The sequence below is a fragment of the Ciona robusta genome, chromosome 2, assembly GCF_009617815.1.
Source record: "Ciona robusta chromosome 2, ASM961781v2".
NCBI lineage: Eukaryota > Metazoa > Chordata > Ascidiacea > Phlebobranchia > Cionidae > Ciona > Ciona robusta.
This window is the reverse complement of record NC_143236.1, coordinates 1,369,217-1,387,950: the sequence shown is the minus strand read 5'-3', so window position 1 is coordinate 1,387,950 and position 18,734 is coordinate 1,369,217. Positions and strand designations below refer to the sequence as shown.

The window sequence follows — 18,734 nt, the reverse complement described above, 5'->3', positions numbered from 1 at the left end:
CAAAGTGGGGTGAAATGGAACAAAAATACCGATTTTATATTGATAGTATTCTGCAACTTAGAATTAACCAGTCGAGATTAACGAACACTGCTAGTTTCTGTGTCACAGATATAAATTTGCACATTTATTTGTTTATTTCACATTTCTGAATGAACAACATTAAATGTAACACAATAATATGCGTCTGTGCGTGAGCGGGGAACTAAAACTTATTAACACTTATGCTTTTAGGAACGAATGTTGTCTTGCTTTTTGTGGTATTAATCATGTGCTTTTCCGGTTTTGGCTAGCGAAAAGCGACGTACCATATTCCAACATATGAACCAAGTAAAGGTAAAAACGCGAGATACGGTTCATGCCTTGAAGCAGTTTGGTTTGCGTAGTCAAAGGCGCCAAACACGAAAACCATATTTGCAGCAATTAGAACCAAAATGTGCCTGCAAAACAAAACAATTTATGTCAGCTAAACAGAACTACATGAGGGAAAAACTCGTATACCTGTTTCTCTGATTAATATCGCAACATGTCTTGTCTTTATATTTCACAATTTAAATGTTAGTATGAGCAGATTATAGAAACATAAACAAGAAAGAGGGCTCCAATAAATGGCCATGTATCGTTAAAAAATGATGCATAAAGAAGACGTGAAAATACGCATATTATAAAAGCTTCGGTGATGATTACGATTATAAAATAATCTAAAAACCACAACTCACCAAACAGCGTGAAGATAAGGGAAACGGATTGAAAGCATAAACGGACAAAATATTCTGTCAAGTACCCAGCATATGACTGCAAGTGCTAAGAACACGAGACCATTTCTTCCCAAGGCTTGAAACTTTTCCATATTAGGATTCCTGCTGAGTTTATATATTTATAGGTAAATAATACAATATCTTGTTTTATCTTAAAGCTTCTCATTTAAATTCAAACCTTGATTTTTTCATAGTGACTCCCCGGACAACAGGAACAACGAACAGAAACAACCACACGTGGTTAAACTTTGGTTCGACAAACGAGAGTGTTGTCGCCACGATAGCAGCTGCCAACATTAGTGACTGGTACAGTGTTCTATAACGTATGATTCAATATGTAAACTTTTCTGTATATTTAGTATACCAATAATATGAACTTATATTTGGCAATATGAGACACCGCACCTGTTCTTGTTAAATGAAGAAGGAAGGCAAACGACCGACGGTTCAGCATACATCGCAAGCACAGCAAATCCCAACCATATTATACTAATCTCGTCCAAAAACTGCCCGAAAAGGCTCAAGGTTGCGTGAAAATATATACTTCCTATACCTTAAAAATACCAGATAAATATTTTATCAATATCATGTAAACTTGTACAATTTACCTGTCACCACTAGCAGCCACCAAACCACATTCGCGTACCTGCAGTGTGGTACCAAACGCGTGTAATCGCCATTTAAACTGATCATAATCAATGACAAAACTATCATCGGTATGCCTGAAATCTGTTAAAGAAAATATAATGTTAAACATAAAATGATCTAAAATCACCTTAAGGACGGTTTAATACATTTGAATTCATTTAATTGTGTGTTTAGAATACGATACGCCAGTCTATAAAGTATACAGCAGGTGGTACTTTTTGACACACGTCCTCCTCTGTGAAAAATATTAAATTCACGCACTATACTAATTTCAAAGTCATAGGGCATTAATCGGGATAAAAGAACGCGGTATTTATACAATGTTAAAAGTATTATTAACCATTAGATGTTTGTGTAACTATATTCCTTTATTTTTAAAGATATGTTTAACAACTATATTGCTGTATCTATTCCAGTCCTTGGTCACGACATTATAACCACAATTACTCCACCCAAGTGCTCCCTCATGAGTTGTCTAAATTGTCACCAATATATTACAAAACATAGTACGAGCACGTGCTGCCCTGATAGTCAACTGTCTAAACATTACTTACCGAGTTCCAAAACTCAACTGTGAAAGATGAAACTTCGTAATCTGGTTCACACCAGTTTACATCTGACGAATGATACGCGAAAACACTTAAAGGCAGGCGCATTTTTTAAACCTTTGACTTTCCAATATACACAGACCAGATTAATTTAGACAACAAATGATCCAAGACTGTTTACGGCAAACTCGACGATTCGTACATTGAACACAAACGTTGTTAATGTGACCGATTACGGAAATATTAAACAAGATATCAGGATATTGCTACAATTAGAGAATTTAATTAAGGTGCTGAATTACTATACACTGAAATTAAACAAAAATTCTGCCGATCGCATTTTAAGTTTATTTTGCCAAAAATTTCGTTGAACAAACTTTAAATATTGGTATACAGTGGGGTTGTGCAAGATGTCCCACAGAGTCACGGACCATTGCCTAAACGCGTTAATTTGCGCCAGGTAAACCTTTTAACTATAGGCGATGCACTCGGTTTACATTAATTATGTTAAATATAAAAATAGTGTTTCTTTCGTTGCGACGTTAATAAGAACCATTTAAAATGTTCATTTGAAAATAAACTGTTTTGTTCTTAACTTAAAGCAATTGTTAATTAGTCTTAGTAAATAATTAAGTACCCTTGAGGTATAAATTATTAAATTAAAAACAAACTTTTCAAAGTTTGGCAATGAAAACCTACAAAACAACAAAAGGGTAGCCTAAGATGAGACAAAAAATTAAACGACTTTATTATTACAGTATTCTGCAACTTGTAATAAACCCACATAAATTAATTAACTGCTGCCTGCAAATTGCTTTGCCATGTAAACATTATATATATAAATTTTAAAAAGATATTTTCGTTTAAAAATCTAAACTAAGAATGTTTAAAGTTTAGTTCAACAGATAAAAAAAGGTTTTAAAATTATATTTGAAAAAAAAAATATGTATACAAACTGTATATGGTATATATTTTAGCCTAGCTAGTATATTTAACTTCGATACTATATTGATGATTCAAACTGGCAAACTTCAAAATCTGGATAATTTTAATACGACTCAGCAACGGGCATTGAAAATAAACCTTATAATATTGTTATGCCCTTTAACAGGCATTTAAAAAATGATGTGTTTGTTCACTACCAGGTTTTAATAACACTTAGCATCAGTAACCGCCGTTACCTCGCATTTTTTGGGACCGTTAGGATATCTCGAATAATACTGTAACATTTTTTTCGCCCATTGAATGATGTATATTAATGTACAAAAGTATGTGTGCATTGCTATAGTATTGCAATATATTTTTTAAAGAGATGAGCAAACACAACTACTAAGCCATCTAAAATCGACATTAAAACGAAAGCAGTAATGTTTACCTATTATATCAATTCAAATATTAACAATACATAAAACTGAAACCAGTATACACTTATCGAGTTAATATGTCGCCAATTGTTCGTATATAACACCAACGCGATTTTATATACGACTGGGATTACAGCAATAACGATGCCTTTGTACAAATATTGTGTTAATATTTAAGCATCATTGATATACAAGTCCACTTTACTGTGTGGATTGATGCTCGATGTGCAGTTTGAAATAATGAACATAGATACAAAGTTATGGCTGATCCTCGCTGTAGTTATGTACAACGGACGATGCGAGGATACAGGTTTGTTAGTTTTATCCTTAGCTTGCTCTAACGGATGTCGCTTTTTAATTCACTTCACTAATCTTACATTAAAGCTTAAATAGTTAGATCTTAACACGGATGTTTTGTTTCTTACACTTCGTGCCAGCTTACGCGTTACCACGTATGTGACTTTGGGCTTTAAGGATGATTTTTTCCAATGGTTTTTGTTTTTGAAGAGTTAAATACAACTCAGTGTTGTGTTATGCTGATTTATTTGAAATAAGCTATAGGAATTTTTCGTTTCACTTTCAGTTCTGCCAGCGGGCGAAGTTTTGCACGAAAATATAAAAATATTATTTTACAATAACACTGAACAAAAGATGAAATTTCAAAGCGCTCTTGATTTTTGTGCATCGCTAAAAGGAAGTCTGCTTTTGATAAAAGACAACGGGATCCAACAAAAAGTCACTGAGCAATTGGCCCAATGGGAAAGCTCGGTTGATCAAAGTGAATGTGGAAACAACTGCTGGCACTTGGGTTATTGGGTTGGAGCTCGGGAATATAACAATCAGTGGATGTGGCTTGATAATTCAGCTGTAGATGGGGTGTATCAAAACTGGTATAGGAACCAACCGAACGGCGGTAATGCGACGGCATATGCGATGAAGGTTATGCCTATTGATCAGGTGAAAACTACATCAGGTATTCTTGGAAAGTGGGGTGACGATAATGCAAACCAAAAAAAGAACTTCATCTGTCAATTACGTAAGTAAATTCCGATTTAGTGATATAGATTCTCTCGACTAATATATTTGTACCGGGCGATATTGTGCATGCGTGGTAGATCGGAACTCGAAACACGACTGGGCGAAATGTTACTAAACACATTTTGAACATTCAAAGAGTTATAAAACCGTAACCTTACGGCCTTTAAGATCTTTGTAATTAATTGGTAAAAACATGATCAGGATATTTAAATATTATGTGATAAATGTGTCCCATCTTCCCCCCCCCATCCACTATATAGTAGGGTGGGGGAAGATGGGACACCTTTTTATTCTATTTTCTCGAGCATTATTTACGGTAGCACCACTGCTTACGAAATTTGTGTTGTATAATTTACGTTTATTTAATATTTTACTAATAGGAATCATTGCATGGCTTTTCTATCTTCTCTTGTTTTTTTTTGTTTTGTTTATGAAGTTTTGTTTTTAGACGTTTTGTCATCGGGGAAATCCCGCATTGCAATTTTAGTTTTCTTGTAAACTTTCCTTGATGTAAATTTGCAAATATTTTAGATTTATGCAATGGTTATGAGTGCGCCAACGGAGGAAATTGTACGGTGGATTTAGCTACATCTTCGCTAAAATGCATTTGCATAAACGGGTACTCTGGCAAAACTTGTCAAATAGGTTAGTATAGTAGACAGTAGACACTGTTTACACTATAACGAGTGAATGATTGAATGATTAAATGAATGAATGTGAATGTACTTTATCCTCGCGTGGCTAGTGTCTTGCCTAAGGACACGTACGCGCGCAATGGTAGCAGCGAAGAGCCTTGAACCCATTACCTCTGGGTTAGAAGCAGGCGCGCTAACCAACTGTGCCTCGTCGCCAGTGTATAATCGCCCTAAAAAAACAAACAACACATGAGCCGTGTAAAGAAACATCCAACATTTGCGACACTTGCAATAAATGCCAACATTAAATTTTCAACAGTGATATGACATGTTAGACAAATAAGAAGCTGATACCTTCTTGCAAAATATTGTTTTCAGACGTTGTTAATAGTGTCAGACTGTATGCACAGTAGTTTAACTCAGGAATATATAGAGGTTTATTATGTATGCACAGTAGTGTAACTCAGGAATATTTAGAGTTCTATTATGCAAATATGCATTTATATTATAACTTTCCCAAAGAAGTCATAATGAATGTAGGTTTCCATTAGACCTAGACTGTGTTAAAATTTGTATACTTTCAACTTTTGCTTTCGCCATAAAAATTGAAGTTTAAGGTAATAAAAGAAACAAAAATTTTTTTTATGAGAAAAATGCCGCCGTTCATCTGTCACCATTAAGGTAGGAATAAAGTGAGTATGAATACGGCGAAGGCGAGTTTAATGGCAACTTTAGACTACAGGCAGTCTGTTAAGTGTTTCTGTTGTTGTATACTAACTCCTACCTCTCCTTATAGAACCAAATGTAACATTGCCGTGCAATGCAACAAAGCAAAAGAAATACGAGTATAAGTTCTTTAATTATCCTCCCCTGAACTACACCACTGCTAACGAGAGATGTGTGGAAGAGGGGAATGGATATCAACTTGTCAAAGTGAATAGCTCCTTCATTCAGGATGACATCAATTCACAGATACAGAAGTGGGCATATGATTTTGATGAGCAATCCTGGACTAATGCATCGGAGGCCGGCTACTGGGCAGGAGGTTTGTAATAGAAATCTTTAATTAAAAAATAAAGAATAAGTTTATATATATTTAAATCTATATTTGTTCAAGAAAAGTGGGCAACAAACAATATTTTGTGCGTTAAGTTTTATGTTTCTGTGTTTTTCACTTACAGGTGACAAAACAAGAGGTGACTGGTATTGGTTAGATGGAACATCAATTCCACTTCAATCAACAGTTGAGTTTGAAAACTGGTTGGATGGTTTTCCATTGGTTTCAAGCAGGTTATCTGCTCTTCAAATTTTGTTGACAAACTCCTCATTTAGTGATGAGGTAAATGGAGATATTTTGGGAAAATGGGTGGACGGTATGATCTTTCAAAAGAAAAGATACATTTGCCAAAGATGTGAGTTAAAGAAATTAATAATGTCAACCAAAAGAATACATATCGTTGAGGTAAAACCAAAGTAGCTTATGTCACAGCTTATGTCACAATTGTCTTTTTTACAATTTTGCATGCTGTTGGACATAAAATACATTTTGGCAATGTTCGAGCAATCTCAAAATTGTGACATAAGCTACTTTGATTTTACTCGACGATACGTAACATTTATATCAAAATTAAGTTTGTTTATTGCAATAGTTTTAATTTTATTATTGTATCTGTAGTGTACAACCCATGTTCAGTTGATAATCCATGTTTGAATGGTGGAGAATGCCTTCCAGAGCTCAACCACATCCAATCTTCGTTCAAATGTATTTGTTCTGATGGTTATTATGGCGACATATGCCAATATGGTAAATTTTGTATGTTGTATATATTTTTAAATTAAATTAAATAAATATGTCACTTTTTTCATTCTTGGATTGTGCAATTTTTGGGTGATTATTTTCTGTTTGATCTAAGATTTAAACAACTCATAAGAGCCCACTCAGCTGGGACAATTACCCTTTAGAGTGTGTGCCAAGGGTAAACAGTCCTAAAATGATACTATCGAGATTCAAACGTGTTATTCCCTGCTTACAAAGCAAGAGCTCAACAGATGAATAACTTATTTTTTATTCAGATCCATGTACTGTGAACCCATGTGAAAATAATGGCACTTGCTCGCTGGAAACTCAATCTGATTGTGGGCTTTTGTATATCAATGGTTAGAAGGAATGTTGTAAAAAGTGCATGTGCAATGTTAGTAGGTTTTCATTTTCAGGTGGAAGTGGAGATGAATGTGAAGTTACCAACACAACAGCATACAGATGTGACTGCATTGTTGGTTATCACGGCATTAACTGCACACAAGGTATTAAGTTACAGTACCTTTTCTGTTTTAAATACTTTTTTTCCATGATTAGATCTTTGCACCAACAACCCATGTTTGAACAATGGTTCATGTAATATGAATGGCAGTGATTACCAATGTCAATGTGTTGGTGATTTCTTTGGAAGAAACTGCACCGAAGGTAAAGTTTGTTAGAGAATATTTGAACACTGTTGTATTCTGACCTACTAATATTTACACCAAAGCCGTAGCACAGTTGGTTAGCGTGTATGCCTCTAAACCAGAGATAATGGGTTCAAGACTTGTCGTTGCTACCGTTGTTGGTGTATGTGTCCTTGGGCAAGACATCTTAGGACAATTGCTCCAACCCAGTGGTCACTAATTCGTTGTCTAAACTATTAGCAACAGATAATAACAAAAAGTAAAAAAGTAATATTCATCCACAGTGTAACATACTTATTAACTCAGTTACACGTTAGCTAACACGAGGTGTATGAAACAAAACATCTGTGTTTAATGAATGTCGTTTTTCGGCAACGCGAGGATAAAGAAAGTTACATTCATTTATTTCTACAGTTCCTGACCCATGCAACTCTCTATACTGTGGTAGTAATGGTAAATGCATTGTTGTAAATTCTACAGCTTTGTGTCAATGCTATGTTGGATATTATGGGCAGTATTGTGAAAATGGTAAGGTTATTGGTACAGGGGCATTTAACAAAAAATTTAAGTTGTGTTGTTCAGATCTATGTACACACAACCCATGTATGAATAACGGAACATGTAATATGAATGGTAGCGATTATCAATGCCAGTGTCTTGATGGATATTATGGAAAAAACTGTACCAACGGTATATGGTTTGTTCATTGATATTGTTCTCATGTGTTTTAAAATATCATGTTTTAGTTTATGTATGTGTCCTTGGTCAAGACACTTGACTGCAATTTCTCCAACCCAGTTGTCAGTTTTGTCACTAATGGGTTCTCTAAATTGTCAGCCATACAGTATATGAATATTAATAAAATAAAACATTACCTACTAAGTTACATACAAGAAAACTCATTAGCTGGTACGAGGTGTATGAAACAGAACACCTGTGTTATTACGACTGTCACTTTCCTGCCACACAATAATAACGCAAGTTACATTCATTTATTTATATATTTCTGCTGCAGACTTATGCACTGTAAGTCCATGTGGTGATAATGGTGAATGCATTTTGACAAATTCAACATTTACCTGCCTGTGCGATGCAGGGTATTACGGAAATTACTGCGAGAATGGTAAATATTTTCAGGGTAAACATAACTAAAGACAAATCAAACCTTTCTGCTTTTCAGATCTTTGCACTAACAACCCATGTTTGAACAATGGTACATGTAATATGAATGGCAGCGATTATCAATGTCAATGTGTCAGTGGTTTCTTTGGAAAAAATTGCTCAACTCCAGGTTGTTTACATTATCATTTACATACATTCAATTTTAATCATTGTTATTTTGTTATTTTTGAGTTTATTGTAAGAAAATGTGTTAAGTTTTCATTGCATTTTACTTGATACATGATAACATATAAACTGTTGTTGCCAGAAATATTGCTGAAATTGGTGTTTTAATAATGTATTTAAATCCTTTTTATCAGTGTAATTTTATTTCAGGAAATGGTCTTCAAAACATAAATACGTGTATTATAATTTGCCAAAAGCGCCATTTTATGTTTAGATGATAATAGTTTGTTATCAGCCTTTTAATATTGCCTGCTTATTTAATTACCACTGTCATACATATACTGTTATAACTGCATATATATATATATACATATACATAATGGGATCTGTGATATTTTTAGAACCATGTATCCCCTCACCTTGCGGAAGCCATGGATTGTGTATTGTCAGAAACACAACAGAGTATTATTGTTTATGTGATGATGGTTACTATGGGAACGAATGCCAAAACAGTAAATTACCATTGTTTTGATTTTAACCACAATACAAATTATTCTTTTCGTATTTCTTTTAGATCCTTGCACCATACAACCATGTCAGAATGATGGTGATTGTCAAGTTAATAATTCATCATATACATGTGAATGTAAAACTGGCTTTTTTGGCATCAACTGCACACAGGGTAAATACAACTTACAGAAACTATATTTAGAACAAAACTAAAGCTAAAATTTATGGCAATGTTAAAATCTGCTTATTCATTCAGTGAAATTTTTATTTAGTCAATAAAAAAATGAGCAAAAACATCATTAATTATTGTTTTCAGACTATTGTTCACAAGATCCTTGCATGAACGGTGGAAATTGTAGTATAAATGGAACATCTTACGCATGTGACTGTCCACCTACTTATTCAGGATTCAACTGCACTGAAGGTTAATATTTTTACCATTCAGCAATGTAAATTTTTTTAAATGGTATGACACTTTGTTTTTTTGACATAGTATGTCATTTTTTACTTAGTATGGCACTGTATTTGTTACATAGTATGGCAATTTTTGTTACATAGTATAAAACTTTTATAAAAGTATTTACTAGATTTGCTTGACCAGTTTTTAAAGTATGTACAAATGCTGAACATTTTTCTTGATTCACTTTATTCTGTTATATATCCAAGTTTTTAATTTTAATTCACAGCAATTTTTTTTACTGATGATGCTGTTGGTTTCTCCATTCACTTAAGTGTGGATTCTTTAACCAACTTTACCACTTCACTCACAACTTGCATGGACTTGGGTGGGGCGTTGGTGATTGTAAAAACACAAAACACGCAAACTTTTCTTGAGAGATATATTTCAAATATAACTGACATGAATGGGTTTTGGATTGGTGCACAAAATGTCTCAGGAGGTAAACTTTTTGTTGATATAGTTTGTAAACTTACTTTTAAACTTTTATCATGTAAAGGTTAACAAAAACTTCAATATAAAGTAAAAACCATCCAAGCAGAGATCATTAGGCAAAAATAGGGTACAGAAAACATGATGGCAATAGTGTAAACATTAATCAAACTACTTTACTATTTAAATAGAAGAGAGACTGATGTAGCCAGATTTTGGCGAAAATTAAATGTCTGTTGCTATAGTTAGTAGTATATTGCTTGTTAGATTGGATTTTGTTTGCTGCTGATTTGGTGGTATTTAGTCTTTTCTAATATCATGTACAATTCTTGCCCAGTGATAAGTACTAGATCAAGACCAGATTCACAGAATGTATCTGGATGACGTTGTTTAATATTGAATTTTCTCATTTATGCAGAATGGTTGTGGCTTGATGGAAGCTCAGTTAATAATCAAGATTTCCAAAAATGGCCACCTGAAACCCAACAGCTTAATGGGAATTGTTTGTCCTTGCAGAGGCAGAATATAGATTCAGAATTTGTTTGGATACCTAAAGATTGTAATGCACCCATTGGCTATATTTGTGAAAAACCAGGTTAAATATTGCCTTATATATTGTTTGTTCTTGTATTCTTGTATTGCACAAGGCTGATACATATTACGTTTAAGCTTATACACATAAAAGTATGCAGTATGTGTCACAAACCTTAAACAACCTTTCCTGCTGTAGCACAGTTGGTTAGAGCGCCTGCCTCTGACCCAGAGGTGGTAGGTTCAAGGCTGTTTGCTACTATCATTGTGGGCGTATGCATCCTTGAGCAAGACATTTAATGGCAATAGGTTGTATAAATTATCCGCTAGGCATGAAAAAAATGAAAAAATTCCCCCAAAATAATCACCCACAAAGTAACATACATGGTGAAGCCAGCACAAGGTTTATGAAACAAAACACCTGTTTTTAACGACTGTTGTTTTCTGGGCGTGTAAGAATAAAGTAAATTACATTCATACATTTATTCTCCAATTCCTTATTCCTTTTCGTATTTATCTGCAACCAAGTTTAAGCTGTACAAAGTATCAAAACTTAATATCACATTGACCACAGCTGATGGTGAAGACCCATGTATACCAACACCATGCCTTCATAACTCAGTATGTACAAGCAGTGGTGCACATTTCTATTGCAATTGTTCAGATCTCTATAGTGGAAACCTATGTGAAAGACCTTTGAATACCCCAAGTAAGAAATTACAAATATCATCTCTTAAAAAATTTTTTTTTCTCTTAAATTTTATAAAAGCCGATTTTAATTTGATTTATTTTTCCTTTCAGGCCCTCCATTCCAACCTTGGCTAATTGTAGTGATTGTCATAAGCACAGCTCTAGTACTGTTTCTCACCGTATTCCTCTGCTATTACGTTCAGTATGAATAGCATGTTTCTTATATTGTACTTTTGTCCTTTAAACTAACTGTTTTTTAGTAAAACAATGCATTATTTGATTATACTTTTTTATTTAATTTTTTTTATTAATTTTCAATTTATTTTAGTTCTTTTCGAGATCAGAGACAGAAGAAATCAAAGAAAGAACATCATATTGATCTAAGTATGATGACTAAATATTGTCTGCAGTAATAATGTGCACGACTTTCTAAGGTTTATTTGTTTAGGTAATTACGAAAACAGCTGCTTCCAACCAGCAAGCAACTACTCGAACTACCGAATCACAGTGAATCAAATGTTTGATAAATACAGGGAGTTAACCTCGTTCAACAACCGCGCATTTATTACACAATTTGATGTAAGTTTTCAATTATTAAATATGCATGACTGTTTGCCAAAATTTGTGTAACTGTCTTATCATGTCTAATTTAAGTGTAGTCAGCAAGCTTATTTTCTTCCAATTAAATGTAAACATGTTTTGAAATGTGAGCATGTTTTAACAAATGTTGTTTTGTCGCTATATCTTTTCGTTTGAAATACTTTTAAATCTTTGCAACCGTAATTGAAAAAAAAATTCAGTTATGATTTTATTATGATCTTGTTTTAGGTGATTTAAAATGCTGTCTGTACTATTTAGTCAGATACCGTGGTGTCATTGTATTGTAATAATACACACTTGGTTTATGTTTCAGGACATATCAAGCATTTCTTCAAAAGTTCCAATTCCAGCTACAGTTGCAAAACTGCCTGAAAACAAAGATAAGAACCGTTATGTCAATGTTTACCCAAGTATGATGCCATTTAAATATGTAATGTCATTGTGACTTTCCCTAAGTGTTTGCTTGATGTGTTTACAGGTGATAATGCAAGAGTGGTTTTACAAGGTGATCAAGATTATATCAATGCAAGTTATATCGATGTAAGTTTCTCCTTTTCCTTTTTGATGTAGCTTGACTGAAAATAAAGGTTTTACTTGGAAATACATTTCAGCAGTGATTTTTAACTGGTTTTGCGGAAAAATGTGTCATAAGGCAGAAAAATTTCTGATTTAAAATTTTAGAATAAGTGTAACTTGTTTTATCTTAAGTTACATTTGTTCATTCTCTAATGGCCGGAAAACAACAAATGTTATCACAGGGATGTTCTGTTTCACTCATGCCAGCTCACGAGCTACCATGTATAACGCTTAGTTTTTTTTTGTATGGCTCACTGTTTATTCTTACAACCCATTAGTGACCACTGGGTTTGAGCAATTGCCCTTAAGTGTCCTGCCCATGGACACATACATAAAGTATTCCCCACAAAAGGTTGTCCTACATTCAACCATTTGTGATTTTAATTTTCAATTTCTATTTATTTGTATTGTGTCTGCAGTCTTATGGAATGCCCAAGAAATTCATTGCAGCCCAAGGTCCTACACGAGATACAGTAGTCGACTTTTGGAATATGATTTGGGAGCAGAACTGTCAAATAATCGTCATGCTGACTAATCTTTTTGAAGATGCGCTGGTAAAGTGTAGACTGTAGAGCAAGCAAATTCGCATGTTTTCATATTTTGTGCAGGTTTTTACAAATATACAATATAAAGGGTAGGAAGGGTTTGCTCAGTATTTTCTTTGCAATCATCAAAAGTAGAAAAAGCATTTTTGAATTTTTAGAAAAAATGTGAGAAATACTGGCCCGAAATTGGATTTGTTGGTCGTTTTGGAGAAATCCTAGTTGAGACAACAGAAGATATATCATATGGAAGTTATACCATTAGAACTTTCAGAGTTTTTGTCGCTAATTCGAATGACGAAAATGTAAGTTAAACTCATCTATACATTGTACAACTACATTTAGGTGGTTAAATTCTGTAAATTCACTAGTGTTGCAAGACAGTGAAGCATCTACATTTTAACTCATGGCCTGACCACGGTGTTCCTGTGTCCACCACTGCTTTCTTGAAGTTTTATGACATTGTGATGGAGACTTATCAAAGAGATTTTGTCTTAACACCCATTGTAGTTCATTGCAGGTTTCCTTTGTTAAAATGTCGTTAAAATAACTGTTGGCTAAAGTTTTGACATTTTGTTTAAAATTTCAGTGCTGGAGTAGGCCGTTCAGGAACTTTCATTGCATTAGATTCCCTCCTTGAGGAACAACGAGCCACACAAGCTGTTAATGTGTTTGAAACTGTGCTTGCTATGCGCAGGAAACGAACGCTCATGGTGCAAACTTCTGTAAGGATCTTATGTTTAAGTAGTCTGTTACTTCTGCTACCAGACGTAGTAGAAATAATATATTAGTGGCTCATCTGGTATACCAACATAGTGTATTTCCAACATTTCGTCTGCCATACGACGGCACTTCATCAGGGAATGTATGGCGGACGAAAGGCTGGAAATAAGCTACGTTTTTATACCAGAGAAGCCACTAAAATATTACTTATGTTTAAGTTTGCAAAAAAACACATTTAAAAAATGTTATATTTTCCATAGAGCCAATACATATTCCTGCATAGATTGATGGTTGAACTGCTTTGTCTTCCAAAAACTGAATTTTCTATTCTTGAGATTGAAAAGATCATGACAAATCTTGCAAAGTAAAGCAAACAAATTTGGAACTCAAATTATAAACAGTTTCAAACATATATACATTAACAGAAAAGATGAAAATCTTGTCATTGGGTTTGAGAAAGAGTTTGATAATTTAAACATCATTGGACCAATTGACACACAGAGGGGAATAGCTTTACAACCAAAAAACTTCCCAAAGAATATGTTCCAGGACATTCTGCCATGTATGTAATATACAATAATAAATTTTGTTGCTGTTTTACATATGTAATGTAATGTATGTAAATTACTTTATTCTGTGTGGCCGGTAAACGACAGTCGTTAAACACAGTCGTTCTGTTTTATACACCTCGTGCCAGCTTACGAGTTACCAAGTATGTTAAGGGGATTTTTAATTTTTTTTATGTGCGGCTGATAATTTGGACAACCCATAAGTGACCACTGGGTTGCGTTAAGTGTCTTATCCAAGGACACATACGCCCATATTGGTAGCAGCAATGAGCCCTGAACCCATTACCTCTGGGTTGGAGGCAGGTGCACTATAAACAACTGTGCTACGGGGCTGGACGTAGTGTAATAACATTTTAAACAAATTATATTTCTCTCATTTTAAAGCTAAATATTTGAATTAGATACTCGAAAATATGTTTGTAAATGAATGTTTTTGCACAGATGACAAGTCCATACTTAAACTGCCTCCATTGAAAGCCGATGAACAACCTGCATATTATAATGCATCTCTTATACTGGTAAGTTAAAATATTGAGTTTATAATCCTGGTAAACAGATACTTACCTCATATTTGTAGTGTGATCTTGGTCATATTGTAGCCTCCCAATGCCCATTTGATGAAACAGTTGTTGATTTCTGGCATGCGGTTTGGCACAGTGATGCTAAAACTATTGTAATGATAACATCGAAGGAGGAAGAGGTAAACATTTCTAAATCTGCTCTGTTAGTAAATCTAAATGCATTTACCATACATGGTTTTATTTATAGCCGAATATTCATCCCTACTTTCCCCAAAAAATAAGTCTCCCAGAAACTTACAACGAAATGTATATTTACTTGACAAAACAAGAAAAACAACCGAATGTCACCAAGCGGTTCCTAAGAATTGAAAATGTGAGTAAATGTATTCTAAAATAATAAAAATCTAATTCGGATTTAAGGTAATGCATTATGCGGTAATTTATTTAATAAAATATTGATTATTTCCAACTGTTTGTAGGTAAGGTTAAAAATTCATATTGATAGTTCAAACAAATGGTTTTTTTTGCGTCTCACTGTCACAATATGACACTAAAGTGTTTTTTTGGTCATAGGGACAATCAAAAATGGACATCAAACATTTTCATTACCATGATTGGCCAAGTGCATCGCCCCCCAACAAACAAAGTGTTCTTAACTTCCTGGATATGGTTCAAAGATGTTGGAAGACTGAGGATGGAGCTCTCCTTGTTCACTGCAGGTAACGCAAAGAACCGGTATATATTTTAACCTAAAAACTAACTTTTTTAATATATACTAGGGTGGGGAAAGGTGGAACACCTTTTCATTTTGTTTTCTCATCCTATTTGGTAGTAAACAAAGGACTTTTAAAAGATTATGAGACTGTATCCTCATGACTCATATAGAGCATTGTTAATTGTTTAAAACACGATCAGGATGTTTAGATTTTGTGTGCTAAAGTTGTCCCATCTCCCTGACCTTACGTCATTTTAATGTTAAAATTGAATGTAAAGAAACAGTTAAAGTTACAACCTGAAAATATAACAACTTTGTTTTTTTGTGTGCATGATCTTTCATATATTTTGTATAACAGTCACATGTTTTCCATTTTACACATCCTATTCATAATTTCTTAATCTAGTGATGGTTCTGGAAGAACAGGAGTCTTCATAACTTTGCTTAAACTGATAGATCTATTAAAGCATGGCGCAAATCACTTGGATGTATTTAGGACTGTGAAAGATTTGCGTGATATCAGACCATGGTTTGTAACAAACAAGGTGGGTGTTATTACTTCATTAGAATCCTTTATATGTACAGGTCATAACTCTACGCACACTGTTGTTTATTTTTGAAGTTTAACTAGAAAATAATTAAACATAAATATCACGTTTGTCTGCCAGGTGCAGCAACCACGCTTATTTTTTTCAATTGAAAGTAAATATATTTTTAACTGTAAGCATGTTTTAACAACTGTTGTTTTGTCGCTATATGCTGTCTTTTCGTTTAAAATTGTTCTACACTTTGCTACAGTAATAGAAGAGACAAATTTATGTTGTTTTTTACAGCAACAATACCACTTCATCTATACTGCATTATCAACATACATATCAACAATGCTGGGTGAAAAGGAAGCAGACTGCTAAGATAGATCCTACCAAACTTGAATAGACTTTGTCTTCAACTCTTCAGTGTTATTAATAATGGTTTTGTTGCCTTGATTTAAAATTCTTACTTAGTTTCTAGTTTCTACTATACTCTGTATGAGTAGCATTTTGTCGCTTTTTAACTTTTACTCTCTTGTAAATAATTTTACTCATTCCTTCCATGCACCTATTTTGCTGTGTCGTATTGCTTGCTGTGGATAAATAATTCCTATTACATTAAGAACCATTGGCTTGAATTAACTTGTGTGGCAACAGTATGTGCAATAAATGAGAAATTTTATTATTATAATTATTTATTACCGCATGCATTTTTGTTGCAGTTAATAACTAGGATTTTTATTTAAAAATCTTATTTTTTTAACAATGACTAAATTAATTCTTGCTTATTGGGACGTTAGATGTTTGGTGGAACCTATTAGACTAATATTGGAATATGCAGGAGTGGAATACGAGTTTAAAGCTTACCCTACAGGTAAAATAATTTCAATGCATTTCTAACATAAGGTCTTTCTGCAATGCATCTTTTCAGGAGAAGCACCAGATTACAGTCGTCCGGAATGGAAGGCAGACAAATTTTCGCTTGGATTTGATTTTCCAAACGTTCCTTATCTTATTGATGGTGAAGTAAAACTCACAGAAAGTTGGGCCATCATGAAATACCTTGGTAGGAAATATGATCTCTATCCGCAAACAGAGGAAGAACACCAAAGGTAATGTGTATTTAATGGTGTGGGGCAGATGGAGACCATTTTATTTTCCCGTCTTATTTAGTTGTAAACAAAGAACAGTCAATAATTTATAAAACCGTATCCTCACGACTCTCGTAGAGTGTTGTTAATTGTTTAAATTACTACTGGATATTTGGACATTATGTGCTAAAAGTGTCCCGTCTCACCCCACCATGTTAAATGTTGTGACCTCATTTATTGATGTAGATGTGACGTCGCCCAAGGGGTTGTTGAAGATTTTCGCTACAAGTTCATCAACCTTTGCTATTATTCAACAAAGGAATCATTCGCGAAGGGAAAGTTTGAATTCATGCAGAACTTCGCCGTGTACATGGATCGGTTTGAGCTTTATTTGTCTAATCACAGATATATGGCCGGTGACAGATTAACGTATGTGGATTTTGGTCTCTTTGAAGCTCTGGACCAAATTATGGTTTTTGATGCGTCTCTGATTACTGACACATACCCAACTGTGTTTCGCTTTATGTCCCGAATCAGGGACTTAAAAGGAGTGACAACTTACAGACATTCAAACAGATTTAAAATTCTGCCCCTATTTTCAAAATATGCATATTGGGGTGGACAGTCGGAATAATATTATGTTTGTTTATGTTTATAAGCATTCACACTAAGGTGTATTTTTTAGCAACCACCGTAACAACAAAACGATGTTTTTGTCTTGTATTAATGCGCGCATTTTCACGATGTTATCTTCATTATTTGACCATATGGTTCTGATACATTGAGTCTGGTTGTTTGTTTCAAAAATAAAATGTTTGTTTTATAAGGATTTAAACAAATATTTATTAAAACTTATAGCCCCCACTGAATATACAGGATTGCTGGTTGGGTTATATGACTCTGTGCTGATCCGACTTTATATGCAGGCTTCAGCGGGGTGCTATATCTATTTTAGTACTAATTGCTTTTATAACCAGAGAACAAACAGTTCATGATATCTTGCTATGTTTTATTCCTTTTTATGGTATACAAGTACACGATACGGTCTCGGGCAAAGGCTTACTTGACGGCTGGGCAAAGGCTCATAAGAGCCCGCCATGAGCCTAGACTGACCTCGAGGTCTCAGTGCAGAAAGTGGTTTCTCGTTATTAGTTTCTGTGTTAGGGAAATGGCGAATTATATGTCAGCGGCTGAACGGGATATCGTTAACCTCGTTCAACGGGGGGTGTATTTTCATGAGAATAGTTTCCCATGAGATAAGTCGTATCCGCACTGTTGGCATTGATTAATTAAGTATTGGAATTGGGTTATGTGACGTCACTTTAGGCGTCAAGTTGCTACAAACTTATATGTATAGTAGAGTGGGGTAAGATGGGAACCTTTAAAGCACATAATTATTGTCCAATATTTTCACATTCAAAATATACGAAGGTTTTGTGATGATATTACAAATCAGTACTATCATACCTTTATTAATTGTAGTTCAAATAAATAAAACACGCCGAGTCCCGTCTTCCCCCACCCTAT

General features: G+C 34.1%; 3 protein-coding genes and 1 long non-coding RNA gene across 5 annotated transcripts; 2 read left to right on the top strand and 2 right to left on the bottom strand.

Moving 5' to 3' along the window:
- Window positions 1–94: 94 nt before the first annotated feature.
- Window positions 95–2,169, bottom strand: LOC149739597 (inactive alkaline ceramidase-like). 2 transcript variants are annotated; one of them, XM_089871483.1, is made up of 6 exons: window positions 1,958–2,169; window positions 1,364–1,484; window positions 1,161–1,308; window positions 934–1,071; window positions 717–860; window positions 95–437 (listed from the first exon to the last, which is right to left on the bottom strand). In XM_089871483.1, the coding sequence occupies exons 1-6, from the start codon at window positions 2,057–2,059 to the stop codon at window positions 287–289; spliced, it is 804 nt and encodes a 267-aa protein (XP_089727609.1). In that variant the 5' UTR covers window positions 2,060–2,169; the 3' UTR covers window positions 95–286. The 2 variants fall into 2 exon arrangements, with proteins under 2 accessions (XP_089727609.1, XP_089727610.1); XM_089871484.1 differs by having other exon boundaries at window positions 717–857.
- Window positions 2,170–3,929: 1,760 nt separating this feature from the next.
- LOC149739595 (uncharacterized) lies at window positions 3,930–16,557 on the top strand. The gene is made up of 35 exons (XM_089873052.1): window positions 3,930–4,351; window positions 4,885–4,998; window positions 5,785–6,033; window positions 6,170–6,400; window positions 6,664–6,792; window positions 7,062–7,145; window positions 7,203–7,292; window positions 7,345–7,452; window positions 7,848–7,961; window positions 8,016–8,123; window positions 8,449–8,556; window positions 8,614–8,724; window positions 9,122–9,232; window positions 9,295–9,402; window positions 9,547–9,654; window positions 9,917–10,129; window positions 10,538–10,714; window positions 11,225–11,359; window positions 11,452–11,542; window positions 11,669–11,724; window positions 11,789–11,919; window positions 12,254–12,350; window positions 12,419–12,480; window positions 12,936–13,070; window positions 13,220–13,363; window positions 13,430–13,578; window positions 13,648–13,783; window positions 14,042–14,145; window positions 14,207–14,343; window positions 14,792–14,868; window positions 14,928–15,050; window positions 15,119–15,244; window positions 15,445–15,590; window positions 15,993–16,131; window positions 16,420–16,557. The coding sequence occupies exons 1-35, from the start codon at window positions 3,967–3,969 to the stop codon at window positions 16,495–16,497; spliced, it is 4,614 nt and encodes a 1,537-aa protein (XP_089729178.1). The 5' UTR covers window positions 3,930–3,966; the 3' UTR covers window positions 16,498–16,557.
- On the bottom strand, window positions 13,099–15,997 carry LOC149739596 (uncharacterized). Its single transcript, XR_016384449.1, has 2 exons — window positions 15,884–15,997; window positions 13,099–15,584 (listed from the first exon to the last, which is right to left on the bottom strand). It is a non-coding gene; the product is annotated as an uncharacterized LOC149739596 (long non-coding RNA).
- Window positions 16,558–16,855: 298 nt separating the features above from the next.
- Window positions 16,856–18,036, top strand: LOC149739594 (glutathione S-transferase Mu 1-like). Its single transcript, XM_089873050.1, has 3 exons — window positions 16,856–16,990; window positions 17,048–17,228; window positions 17,454–18,036. Exons 1-3 carry the CDS (start codon window positions 16,882–16,884, stop codon window positions 17,839–17,841), a joined length of 678 nt encoding a protein of 225 aa, XP_089729176.1. The 5' UTR covers window positions 16,856–16,881; the 3' UTR covers window positions 17,842–18,036.
- The last annotated feature ends 698 nt before the right edge of the window (window positions 18,037–18,734 follow it).